We start from the raw sequence: 14,451 nt of genomic DNA on the forward strand, positions 1-14,451 counted from the left end.
ACACCATAGAGAGACAAAGGATTGTAAGAGACTACTATGTAAATTATATGCCAACAAATTTTACAACCTAGAAAAAATGGATAAATTCCTAGAAATATACAATCTTCTAAAACTGAATTGGGAAAAAATCTGAACAGACCAATAAGTAGTAATTAAATTGAATCAGTAATCAAAAATCCCCCAGCACTTGAAGTAATGAGCACTAGGTGTTGTATGCAACTGACGAATCACTAAATTCTACCTCTGAAACTAATAATACAGTATATGTTAATTAAATTGAATTTAAATTTAAAAAAATTTTAAATCACCCAACAAAAGTCCAGGACCAGATGGATTCACAGGTGAATTCTACCAAATATTTAAAGAGGAAGGAAGGAAGGAAGGAAGGAAGGAAGGAAGGAAGGAAGGAAGGAAGGAAGAAGGAAGGAAGGAAGGAAGGAAGGAAGGAAGGAAGGAAGGAAGGAAGGAAGGAAAGAGAGAGAGAAAGAAAAGAGTTAATACCTATTCTTCTCAAACTATTCCAAAAAATAGAAAAAGACAAGAACAAGTTTTGGTAAGGGTGTGGAGAAAAAGGAAAGCTTGTGCACTGTTGGTGGGAATGTAAACTGGTACAGCCACTGTGGAAAAGAGTATGGAGGTTCTTCAAAATATTAAAAATAGAAACACTACACAATCCAGTAATTCCAGTACTGGTATTTACCCAAAGAAAATAGAAACACCAACTCAAAAAGATCCATGCACTCCTATGTTTATTGCAACATTATTTACAATAGCCAAGAAACAGAAGCAACCCAGTGTCCATTGATAGATGAATGGATAAAGATGTGTGATATATATGTGTATACACACACACACACACACACACACACACACACACAGGAATATTACTCAGCCATAAAAAAGAATGAGATCTTGCCATTTGCGACAATATGGATGGACCCAGAGGGTATTATGCTAAGTGAAATAAATCAGCCTGAAGAGACAAATACCATATGATTTCACATATATGTGGAATTTAGAAAAAAAAAAAAAGCAAAAAAAAAAAAAAAAGCAGAAACAGACCCATAAATACAGAGAACTGGTGGCTGCAGAGGGGAGGAGGGGGGAATGGATAAAATGGATTAAAGTGAGTGGGAGGTACCAGGCTTCCAGTTATGGAATCATCATCATTCATTTCCCAGATAGTCTCCCACTGACTGTAATCAAGTCACTGCCCTGCTCAAAAATGTTTAATGTCTTCCCATTACTTCTAGTTTAAAATGCAAGCTCTTTAATCTGACAGTCAAGGTTCTCAACACTTGGCTCCAGTTGAAATTTTTAGGGTCTTCTTACCTATTGGAATCCTCTGCTATAGCCAACATATTCCCTCCAATTCCCAGAAATGCATTTTATATTTTCCCATCACTATCCCTTTTCCTGATCCTTAGCCCCTCTCCACCCTCCTTTCTCAAACTCTAACTCAAATACCGTCTCCTGCATGAGGTATCTCATGATAAGTGCAGCCTGTGGTCTTTTCTTCCTTAGAACTCATAATATTCACTTCGATAGGGGTGCATGGGTGGCTCAGTCAGTTAAGTGTCTGCCTTCGTCTCAGGTCATGATCCCAGGGTCCCGGGATCGAGCCCCACATCGGGATCTCTGCTCAGCGGGGAGCCTGCTTCTCTCTCTCTCTCTGCCTGCTGCTCCCCCTGCTTGTGCTCTCCCTCTGTCAGATAAATGATAAAATCTTTAAAAAATACATTCACTTCTACATATGTTACACTACATTAGTTTGTACACATATCTCTAATTTCTTTAGGCTTCTTGAGGACCAACTCCATGTCTTGTACTATTTTATATCTTGAATTGCACTGTATAGGTAGTAGGTAATCAGTAAATATCTGTCAAAAGCTACTAACAAATAACCAGTGAAGATTTGGCAAGTTCTGGGGATTATAATATAGGAAAGCATTTATGATGCACCTCAAAGAAAATTAAGTACTACAACTTGTTAAAGACAAAAACAGTTACATAAAGTGTCTGACTGAGCGAACGGTCTTCATCTTTCCAAACATTTATAAAAGGGCTATTAAGCTTAACACATTTTGGGTTAAATCAGAATCATGGGAACAGGGGCGCCTGGGTGGCTCAGTCATTAAGCGTCTGCCTTTGGCTCAGGTCATGGTCCCAGGGTCCTGGGATCGAGCCCCACATTGGGCTCCCTGCTCAGCGGGAAGCCTGTTTCTCCCTCTCCCACTCCCCCTGCTTGTGTTCCCTCTGTCACTGTGTCTTTCTGCCAAATAAATAAATAAAATTAAAAAAAAAGAATCATGGGAACAGACCACACATTACTAAGCTTTATGAAACTCCAAATCCTTTGTTTCATATTAGAACAGTAACAACATATCCTTGGTGATTATCTCATTCACCTTCTTCATGTTCCCTCCAAGAGCAGGATAAGGAGGTTTGTTGACCTGGCTCCAGTTGACCGGCACGCGGATCATTTCATAGAGCTGAAAGACCACTAAAGCATCTGCAAGGTCACTAAAACAAGAGGAAAAGATGATGAAGGAGGAGGAAATTTTATTAAGCACAATGGATATAGGCTTAGGTCTTCAAAAACACAACAGGGTCATTTAATCCTTAAAAAAATGACAGGACAAGGGCAGCTGGGTGGCTCAGTCAGTTAAGTGACCAACTCATGATTTAGGCTCAGGTCATAATCTCATGGGTCATGAGATCAAGCCCTATGTCTGACTCCATTTTCAGCAGGGAATCTGCTTGAGCTTCTCTCCCTCTGCCCCTCCCCCCACTCGCTCGTGCGCGCTCTCTAAAATAAATAAAGCTTAAAAAAAGGACAAGATGTATCATTTGACCCAGAACTTTTTTTTTTCTTTTCTCAAATTATTTAAATTCTAGTTAGGTAACACACAGTGTAATATTGGTCTCAGGAGCAGAATTCAGTGGTCAACCCAGAATCTGTCCAAAACTTTTTTATAAATGTTTACAAAGACAGAAGTAAAAAGACATTCATTGCCACATTATTCATAAATTTGGAAGCAACTTAAATGCCTGGCAGTAGGGGACTGTTGAATAAACCATCCATACCATGGACTCCTGGTCCACCATAAGAAATAAGGTAGATCTCTATGTACTGACATGAAAAGCCTTACAAGATATATTATGCTTAAAAAAGCAAGTGGCAGAACACTGCATACAGTTCACCATGTATAAAATTTATTTTCAAAATTGAGAGTATTTAAATACCTATATGTGCTATGGACTGTTAACAGCAATACCTCTGAGCAAGAAAAAAGGAATATGGGAGATGTAAGAGAAGTATTATCATGTTTTAATTCATTCTACTTACTTACACACTTCCTGAAATTTGTACAGTGAGAGTAAGTTCATGTATTACTTACATATTATGATTTTTAAAACCTTTAAAAATATACAAAAATCACAATAGCTACAAAGTAGGCAGTTGTTCATGTTAAATAATGAGGGTTAAAAGGAAGGAATTTATGAGCAAGTAGGCGTTATTGAAGTAAGAATAGTACTACTTTGGATTCAGAAAAACACATCCTTCTGAGATGCTCAAAGTATATCCATTGAGTCTGTTTTCAGTTTTGTATGCTAAGGACATAAAGCAACATCAATTGATTTTGAAAATTGCTGGCTCTGTGATGTATTATGTGGTTTTTCTCTTTCAACAGCTTGTTCACAGAGTTGTTTTGCTAAGATTCATATGAAAGTTACTTTGCAACTCTGGATACACACCCTATGGCAGTGAAGGGGACTGGGCCCTGTGCTGAGTGATGGAAAGATAAAATCTATTATGAAGGCAATTAAGAGCTGACTGGGTTATCTATAAAACCACATGGAGAATTTTATATAAAAAAATTACTAAAGGATTTGTTGTTTTTTTTTTTAAGATTTTATTTATTTGACAGAGAGAGACACAGCGAGAGAGGGAACACAAGCAGGGGGAGTAGGAAAGAAAGAAAAAGGCTTCCCACCAAGCAGGGAGCCCGATGCAGGGCTCGATCCCAGGACCCTGGGATAATGACCTGAGCCGAAGGCAGACGCTTAACAACTTAGCCACCCAGGCACCCAACTAAAGGATTTGTATTGGTTCTGCATTTTTCTTTTTTACTTTAGGTGAATTCATTCTTAGTTCTATTTAGAAAGTATTATTATTCATGTTTTGCAAATAGGGAAACTGAAGTCCAGAGAGTTGAAATGATTTCCAGAGAATTCAAGATGTATTCCTGAAGCAACCTGTCATAGAAAAATTCTAGGACTAACATTTCTTCAAATATATTAAATAACTTGTGTAGGGGAGAGAATTTTCATTTAAAATCAATCTAAATTATGCTAATGCTTTGGTTTGCTTTAGATTTGGTGTACTGCAGGAGAGGAGTTAAAATAACTTAGGGTTTAGGAATATGATCCAGACACAAATTCTTGGACACACGGTTCTGGCGCCAACTAGACCTCTGGCTACTGTTTTTCTATATATGATAGTTCTCTTGAGGGTTATGTTACTTTTGAGAATTTTCTGAATTCCCTTTTCCAAAATAAAACTACATATGCCTAGAAGTCCTATGCTAGCACTTCAGGACTTTGACTAAAAAATGTGGTCAATTCTCTCCTCCACTGTCAACCATAGAGAACTCTAGTGATCATGACATTTATGACAAAGTTACCATGAGTCTCACTCAACAAATCTTAGTCCCCTAGTATTAAATTTACTTTGTAATTTAAAAAGAAATTTACTTTGAAATTTACATGCTCATTGTAAAAAAAAAAAGCATATTTAAGTCATTAAGATTAAAAATAAGTCTTCTCACTACTCTCCATCCTACTACCCAGGATGCATACAGTTTGGTATTCATCCCTCTGGGGTTTTAAAAAATTCATATACAAATGTGTATACACACAATTTTTCTGCAAGATAAGAAAACAGTTTAATCCCAACATTTTTTATGCTATAAATGCTTATATTAAGAAAAGTTCAAATAAACAACTTACCATGACACTACAAAGAACTAGAAAAAGAAGAAACTTATCTGAAATTTAGTAGAGGAAAGAAATAATAAAGAAAAATCAGAAATAAATAAGAGACCAGAATAAACAATAACTTAACATTGAAAGTAATGACCAGTTTAAAAAAAAATGGCAATGCTTTGTATATACTTAATTTTAAAATAAAAATGGAATCACACTAGACCTATTATTTTCTTCTTTTTTAAAAAAGATTTATTTATTTGAGAGAGAGAGCGGCAGAGAGGGGATGGGGGTGGCAGAGGGAGAGAATCTTAAGCAGACTCCCTGCTGACTGTGGAGCCCCACACAGGGCTCGCTCTCACAACCCTGAGATCATGACTCTGAGATCACAACCTGAGCTGAAACCAAGAGTCGGGTGCTTAACCGACTGTGCCACCCAGGTACCCCTGATGTATTATTGTTTTCTCTCAAATATATATTACAGACATTCTTTCCCATTATTCTATAAAGATCTTATCCCTCCCTCACCCCTCCTCACCCCCAGGATTTGATTCCTTTACTGCCTTGCTACTATAATGAGAGTTCCAGTCTAAATGATATATATCTGTCATCTAGGTGGAATTTACACACTTTTAAAGAGTTCATCAAATATCAGTCCATCACATCAAAGCCAGTTACCATAAGGTAGTACTGGTTTTAGATTTTATTTTTTTAATCTTTTTAAAGATTTTATTTGAGACAGAGAGAGAAAACACAAGCGGGGGGAGGGGCAGAGGGAGAAGCAGACTCCCTGAAGAGCAGGGAGCCCAACAAGGGACTCGATCCCAGGCCCTTGGGATCATGACCTGAGCCGAAGGCAAACGCTTAACCGACTGAGCCACCCAGGTGCTCTAGTTTTAGATTTTAAACAAAATTTTGCATGTACACCAAGAAGCAGAAATTACTGTATCATAAATCCTCAACTGGCCAGTGAATTGGTCTTTTGAGGTAGATTTTGGCAAAAATAGAAAGTGTGAATTATAATTTAAAATATTGATATAATGATAAGAACAATTTATAAAATATTACTATTCTAATCTGTTACAGTTGAAATATTTTATTTTTCTGATCAATAATTATAAAAGAGTACGATGAATTATCTTTACCAAATTGGTTGTTTATATCATCAAAAATTGTAACTATTATCATATTCTGATCTTTTTAAATAATACTTTACTTTTCTTTAAAAATCCATTGTATTGCCAATCTCTAGCATTCTGAAATTATAAATGTTGGTTAAAATTCTTGTGATTTTTAGAAAATGTACTGATGTAAACATACCTATGGTTTGAAACTAGAAAAGTTGGATTTTGGCTATAAAACTAAAACACAATAAAATATTTACCTGTACAAATGATTAATGTATGGGTTGACCCCCAGGGAATTCATCCAGTTCCGAAATGTTCTCTCTTCCTTGCTCTCTCCTAGAGTAGACACAAGTTCATACTGATGATTCCGGACAAAAGGCATCAAGAAATATATTTTAAGCCATCCTGGCAGGTGCAAACCAGCCATACATACTTTGCTGTGGTTTCTGTGATACTACAATCTTTTGGGGAAAGGTAAGTCTTACTGCCAAAGTCCCTTCTCCCCACCCCACCCCCCTCTGTCCAGAAGGCCTCCATTTGCTCTAAATTTCTCTCTCGAGTCCTTTGATGTCTGTGAACTACTGAGTCATGGGTTTCTCTGTCCAGAAAGTGACAAAGAAACTTATATGGTCATATCTGTAGTTACGATTACATGCAAAAGGGACTGGCTAAAAATTAATGAAACAAAATCTTTTAGCAGTCAGGGTAACATCAGCACAGTAAACACAAAAGAAAAGCTGTGCTTTTCCCAATGCAGTGTTTCTAAATTTGTATAGATTTTGGTTTTACACGGGGAAGTTTCTGGGCACGCAAACTTACATTTTAATTACACCAAACAGCAATGAAGGGGAGAGGGGGATTACAGGTAATATAAAAATAAGCAATGAAGGGACAGAACTATTTTACAGGCTTCCTGAGTTATTTTAGATTGTCACTACTGAAAACACATGAGGGACACAGCCCCCAAACAGGGTGCTAAGAGAAAGACATCTTATCCTAGTAAGTCCCTAGACCTCAGAGATCACCTCAGCAAGAAACTCCTTGCAGACACTTTTAACCTGTGATTACCTAGCCTCCCTGAGCATTCCCTTCATAGCATCTATAAGAAAATGTGGGCTATCATGTACCACAAAGTGGGCAGAGAGCAAGAGGGACTCTCCTTGCCATGTCTGCTTCTAGTCATCTCCCAGACTGCAAATCCTGGTGACTATCTGTAGTATTATTTATTTTCAGCAAAGGTAGGGGGCAATGGAATGTCCTAACCTACATCTCATCACCAGACTCGTGAAAAACTGAAACATTTACACCTCTCATCACTTCTAAACTGTAGGCTAGTTCATGTCACTCTCTAGACTTTGACTCATGTGGGATTCCCAGAACAATGAATCATCTAAATCTATAACCATCTGGGCCCCAGGGACCCATTCCTATAGAGCCATCCCTGCAATCATCTTCAGAATAAGTGCCACAGGTAATATAACCTTGCACACCCAGAAAAGAAACCAAACCTTATAAAATCTAAAGGATTCTGTTATTTTGTGCAGCTGTTCGGGAAATAATCTGTCCACTATATTTTCATTTGATTTTCTATGCTAATACCTAACGGCATTCCCAGAATCTACTTTAATTCTTACTCTATTAAATTGTGTAGCCATATAATTTCTTAAATTTTGTTCCCTCTGGCCTGCATAAAAGGTAATGACCAGTCTGTTGTATTTGCCACTATCACTTTATGATAAATAACCTACTTGAAAACCCTTTAAAAAAAGAACCAAGTTAAACTAAATATCCTAGGAACCATGCTTCCCTGTTTGTAGGAGTTATTAAACAAGTATAAATTAAATATCTGAACTTTCCCCAAAGCAACATAAATATAAGTGTACTATCATCAACAATTTGATGCATGTGACTTGGATTTACCTTTTAGTTGTTTCTATATTAAAATCTGTAATTGATTTTTCACTAGTAATTAGAGAAATTTTACATTATTTCCTTCTGGGAAAATCCAAGTTATGTTTTAAAATTACAAACATTGATAGTGTAACAACAGTCTAATCTTTAATTGAAATAATATCCAAATTCTGCTGAACCGGATGATACAGCAAATAATACCTAAAAAGATACTAGTATTTTGACTGAGTTCTGAAACTGTTATAAGCTTCAGGGGTTCATATTTCTTCCCATTGTTCTCAACTGATTATATTGTTATTATTTTCATTTTTGATGCCTGGAAAGTAAAATAGATTATGTAAGTGAGCATTTATTTATCTAATGCCATTTCAAATTGTCTTGGTAAATAAATGCTCAAAGCCAGAAGCACTACGCATTTGTGCAAGAGCCATGATAAAGCATTACAAAAACATATGTATTCCAGATTGTAAATGTTGTCTGTATTGCAGACAACTAAAGCAATCCTAGAAGTTAAATGTTGATTGCTGATATAAAAGATAGAAAAAACTATAAAACATTCCGTTTCAGGGCCAAACTTACATCTGCAATTGACAAAAATTTCAGAAAAAAATAACAAATATACAGTAAATAGACTACTAAGAGGAAAGAAAAGGAACTAACATATATTTAACACTCACTAAATGTGCGAAGTGATGTTTTCCTCTTCCCAACCTATTACTGAGCACATACTGTATGCTAAACTCTTTCATTCCTCAAAGGTCATTTTAACTTGCTCTGTAATTCTTCAAAATTAGTATTATTAATCTTGGTTTATAGATGAGAAAACCAAAGCTCATGGAAGTCACACAGATACTAAATGGTGGACCCATAATTCGAACAAAGTGTAATACCACGGACTATATATTTTCTATCACCACAAATGAATTCTGAGATGGCCTCTCTATACATAGCCCACATATTTGGCTCAATTTAATATGAAGGGCTTTTTTATTCAGTTGGGCTTTTAATTTTCTCTAATTCCATTCAGATAAAATTCTTTACCAATGAGAACATGAATATGGGATGTGATAAAGTCAAGCTTCAAATTTCATAAGGATCTATAAAAACAAATTTACAGAGGAGAAATTCCAATGACAGTCGAAGTCAAATACATTTTTTGGCAGACGTATCAGGATATACATATGTTCTAAATAAAGATGATTGATAAATATTTCCCATAGTATCTTCTTATATAGAGTAAATACTAATGGAAATGTTTAGCAATCCTATTCACACTGAAAAATTCCAAAAGCATGCTGAACACTAGCAAAAGAATTCAAACATGACAAAAGAGCAAGTTGGAAAAGATATCTAGCAAGAACTCAGTGACTATAAAAAGATCATTTTTAATATGCCACTCTAAACAATGCCTTCTATTGTAAGATACAGAGGCATTTTGAAATTTTCCAGACTGATGAAAACTTAGCAGTCTTCCGTTTTAATTTTTTTTAAAGTTCTAATCCCTCACCCTCAATTTCTCTGCTGAAAAATCTATACTTTTATCTATCTTCCTACTCAATTACATACCTATGCAGAGAATAGTCTTTTTTTTGTTTTGAGAATATAGTCTTTATCTTTCCTCTCAATTACATATCTATGTAGAGAATATAGTCTATTTTACTGGACCTCAGGAAGAGTGAATTGAATTAATCATATTCCTCAAAGAACATACTTGTTAAATCTGAAACTTCTTTCATTAATCAAGAAGATGCAATTATAAAGTGTCAAGGACACTGGAACTCTGGTTTTGGCAGTCAAAGAGAAGAAGATCATGAAACTGATTTCTCATTCTATCCCCCTCCCCGGGGAAGGAAGGGAGTAAGGCAGGTGATGCGAGAGAAAGGACTCTGCAACGTCAGATTCTCTCTGCCAACAAGAATCCTACTTGAAGACTGCCTTCTCCAAACCAGGGCAACTAGTGAGAATATTTTAGGATGGGCCCCTCCCTCTGACTGCTGTCACTGTTTTCATGTTTAGTTCTGATTCTAATATGGGTTTGGGTATGCGTATGAGAGTATGAGAACCAAAAAGAAGACAGGCCAGGAAACAAAGATAGGGAGAAAGAACTAGATAGCAAGAATGTTTCTGTCGTCACGACAATTCATATATCATAAGCTTCAATGACAGTCAAGAAATGTAACATAACTAATACAAATAAAACCTAAACAGATCCTTCCAAAGATTACCAGTGATAAAAGGTAAGTGTGTTTATTCACAGGAGAGGGATAAAGGCTTTACAACACGAAATCCAATTGTCAAAACTGATTTTTAGTGTGTTTACAACTATAGTATCCCATCATTATAGAAAGCAAATTCAGGGGAGAGTTTACATAATCAAGCCTTGCTATGCTATTCTAATTCAGTTTCATTTGTGTTTCTTCCTTGTTGTCATTCTTTAGGCATATTAAGACAGAAAAAACACAGCATGAACAATGCAAAAAATAAATATCAACCCAGAGAGAAAGAATAAATGGTACTAATAAAAAGAACATTCAGAATGAATGTATTTATAGGGTATAGAAAAGTACTAAATACAGTACCTACATTAGGAGGGGTCAAATCTGCATTTCACGAAGCAAAACAGGAAAGTATTATAAATTATGAGACAGATAACAATAGCCCACACACAACAAGACAAGTAATGAATATTTAAAATTTTTTCATGTACATTAAAAACATTAAAAAGAGAACAATACTGGAGTCAAACTGTAGCTTTCAAAGGAGAAAAAAAGCTACAAAATGATTATTTTTTCCAATAGATAATTCATTGTCCATATTGGTGGTGGAGTTATGTTATGTGGCCATTTAAGAGACTACTTTAAATGTATGATAGTTTTCACTAAACTCTGATGGAGAAATGACAGACAAGTAAGATTTACCCCAGCATTCTCTTTTAACAAAACCAACAACCACTTTCCTTAATACGAACTTTTTAATGGATGCACATGCCTACACACAGTAAACTGCATCTCCCACCACAATCCCCTACCTCTGACAGTGAAGTGGTCAATACCACAAGAAGATGCAACAGTGAAGCAATTAAAGGCAGAAAGAACATACCTTCCAGTAAATTCATATCGATGTCATTATCAGGCTTGTGTAGGCACGGGTATGTGTTAAACAGATTAGCTACAAAAGCTAAATTAAGTTTAGGATTGCCTGAAACCACATCTGCAGGAGTAACAAACTGTTTGCAGCCCAGTTTATCTGCTTCTTGAAGCATGAATCCAGCACGCTTCAGGTCGTTTTTCTCCTAAACAACAAAATAAAACAAAAACGGTCAACATTAAACTTTTGATTGGCATAATTTTTTTATTGATACACATATTTAAAAGTAATCACTTTTCTAGAAATATATTAAATGATAGATCAAAATAAACTCTCAAATTTTCTATCAGTCAGCTCCTACTGGTCAAATTATAGATAATTTGGTCAAGATCATACCTTTTGGCTAAGAGGCTTAGTTATCTCACCCATTCTACTCTGAATAATATTTCCAGTAGACTCTTTTCTCAATGAAAAACAAGTTGGGATACAAATAAAAAATTATTAAAATCAGAAGAATAGCACTTTTCACAAGTGCGAAATCCTAGAAACAAACCAAGTGCTTGTCAACAGGAAAGGAGACAAACTGTGTCATATTTATATAGTAACATCGAACAATGTGAGTGACTTAGCAATATATGTTCAAAATAAGCATTTAAGTACAAGGTAATAAGCTTTATGTGAAGTTAAAAAGTAAAATGACAAATTTAGTTTTGTAAGGGATATATTTGGTTGAAAGAAAACTATATAAAAAGAGAAGCAAAAGAACAATGAGCGTAAGACTGAAGACGGTGATTATCACATTAAGGTGAGGCAGAAAGATGGAATAGGGAAGAAGAAGAAAGCTAAACATAAATTACTATCAAGGCCTTAGCTTTCTTGTTGGAGTGACGGTTCATACGGACTTGTAGTTGTTAAAACAACTACAAACAAAAATAAATAAAAAGAGGGACATGCACGGACCCATGATGAGAGTGTATCATGTCCAAGAATTATGACTTATCTCATTTTGTGCATCAGTTACAAAAAAGTAAAAATGTAAGTGAAATCAGAGAAAGCAATAGGTTTAATGCTATTAAGCAATAAAAAGTTCCTAACGTAGACACGAGCAAATAATAATATGTGGACCTTATTCAGATCTTAATTCAAATAAACTATAGAAAGAAAATCTGACATTTAAGACCAATTGGAAATGCCAATGTTGACTAAATATTTTGATGATATAGATTATTGCTAATTTCTTTAGGTCTGATAAGGTATTATGGTTATATTTTTCAAGTTTATCTTCTAGAAATACATATTGAAATACTTATCAATGAAATGTTTGAAGCAAATGTTTGCTTCAAAATAACATGGGAGAGGAAGTACAGGTGATAAATGAATAAAGACTAACCATGAGCTGATAGTTGTTGAACCTGGGGGATGAGCACAGGGTAGTTTATTATAGTGAGTTTGTTCATTTTTTTATTATGTTTGAAATTTTCCGTACGTTTAAGTTCTTAATTTTTTGACTCAAACTAATTTGCTAATTTTGCAGTTTTGCAATACTTTCTCAAATGTTTCATTGTAATAATGTAAAATATAATTCATTTGTAATGACTCAATTTGCCTTTAAAACCATTATGGATGTTGCACTTTAAATACTTAATAGATTTTCATACAAACTATATCTGATCATATTTTAACGTTGAGACAGAACTATCCCCAGTATTTACAACTTATGCTAAAAAATGGGCTTCCTAGGAAATGCATTAGCTAGGCCAGGATCTGCGTCAGTCCTTCCTACACCATAAACACTAGAAACTGCCATCTTTTATTTTGTGTATTTCTGAATATAAGTTGGAAGAACTGATTATCAGTTGCTTAGCAATGGTTTGCTACTCCCTTTCCTAGTATACAGTGATAGTCACCAAAGCACCCTTGTGAGTTCCAGTTATATTGCACCAGGAAGAAGTGGATGTACGGTTAATTCCACACATACTCAACATCAGAATTCTGTAATTACCCTTCTTCAGTTATCACAGCCAGATGGCTTAGTATGGAGATCTGAAGCCTAGGGCATGAAAAACTTCTGAAGAACAAAGGGCCAAGGTTTAATGAAGAGCTGAGGACTCCATCAGGGAATGCTGCCTATAGAGAATTGCACTCTAAATCTGACTGTACTCACTAGTCAAATTCACAGAGATAGAAAGTACAACAGCGGTTACCAGGGGTTTGGGGGAGAAGGGAATAGGGCGTTATTGTCTAACAGGTATAGATTTCACTTTGGGATGATGAAAAGTTCTGGAGATGGATAGTGGTGATGGTTGCACTCACTGCAAATGTACTCAATGCCAAAGAACCGTACACTTAAACATGGTTAAAATGGTAAATTTTGTCAATGTATAGTTTACTGAAACATAAAAACCTTTAATTAAAAACTGTACTTACATTAAATCCTGAAAGGTCAATGGTAATGGTACGTTCATCACCCCGGTCACCTTTTGGTGCAATCTGATTAAGCAGATGAAAATAGGCTCTTGAATCCTTTAAGGAAAGACATGAAATAGAATTTTTTAAATGAATAAAATCATCATTTGATTTAGGGAAATAGTACTCAAACTGAAGAAATTGTCCTCATCTTAAAGAATGGAATAACTTAGTAACTTTACTTATTACTTACAGGCTCCTGAATGCACTATGCTGGTTTCACACCTCACAGCTTCTAGCGACACTGTTCCCTACACCTAGAATACCTTTCCTCACCTTTTCATGTATTTACACCCCAAGCGTCAGTTAAGATTAGGGTCAAGTATTATCTTCTGGAAGCCTTCCCCCCTTTAACTGAGACTGGCCTTGTGACTTGCTCTGAACAAGAGAATGCAATGAAAGTGATGTACTGGGGCTTCCAGGCCCAAGCTGTTAAGAGCTTCTGCTTCCTCCCTCTTGAAGTTGGCCTCCACGGAGGAAGTCCAACTATCTGAGACTATCACGCTGTGAGGAAGCACAAGCTAGCCTTATGGAAAGGCCTCATGGAGACGCTGTGCGGCACTAGACATGTGAGTGGTGCCCTTGTGCACCCTCCAGACCAGCCCAACTGACAGCTGAATGCAAATGAGTTTTATCCCAAACAAAAGCATCTGAAGCAGAACTACTTAACCAAGCCGCATTAACCCACAGAATCATGAGAAACGATATGGTTATTTTAAGCTATTAAGTTCTGAGTGGCTTGTTAATACCAATATGTAACTGAAATATCCATCCACTAAATGTCTATCTCCCTGTGTAACTGGTGAGCTTCTCAAGAGCTAAATCTTTGCATCCCCTATGCCTGGCATAATACCCCATAGGAAGGATTTAA

At 35.9% G+C, this 14,451-nt stretch overlaps 1 protein-coding gene across 1 annotated transcript in view; it reads right to left on the reverse strand.

The window, feature by feature from the left end:
* The window catches only part of PLS1 (plastin 1), a 97,003-nt gene that overhangs the window by 10,509 nt on the left and 72,043 nt on the right, over positions 1-14,451 (reverse strand). The window contains exons 9-12 of the mRNA XM_028099198.1: positions 13,542-13,637; positions 11,127-11,319; positions 6,374-6,452; positions 2,409-2,523 (exon numbers count right to left, since the gene is read on the reverse strand). Of these exons, the coding sequence (XP_027954999.1) occupies positions 2,409-2,523; positions 6,374-6,452; positions 11,127-11,319; positions 13,542-13,637 (483 nt within the window). The remainder of the gene's footprint in view (positions 1-2,408; positions 2,524-6,373; positions 6,453-11,126; positions 11,320-13,541; positions 13,638-14,451) is intronic.

This window comes from Eumetopias jubatus, unplaced genomic scaffold, assembly GCF_037043125.1.
Source record: "Eumetopias jubatus isolate StellerSeaLion01/CBP00866 unplaced genomic scaffold, mEumJub1_p1.0 scaffold_1, whole genome shotgun sequence".
Taxonomy (NCBI): domain Eukaryota; kingdom Metazoa; phylum Chordata; class Mammalia; order Carnivora; family Otariidae; genus Eumetopias; species Eumetopias jubatus.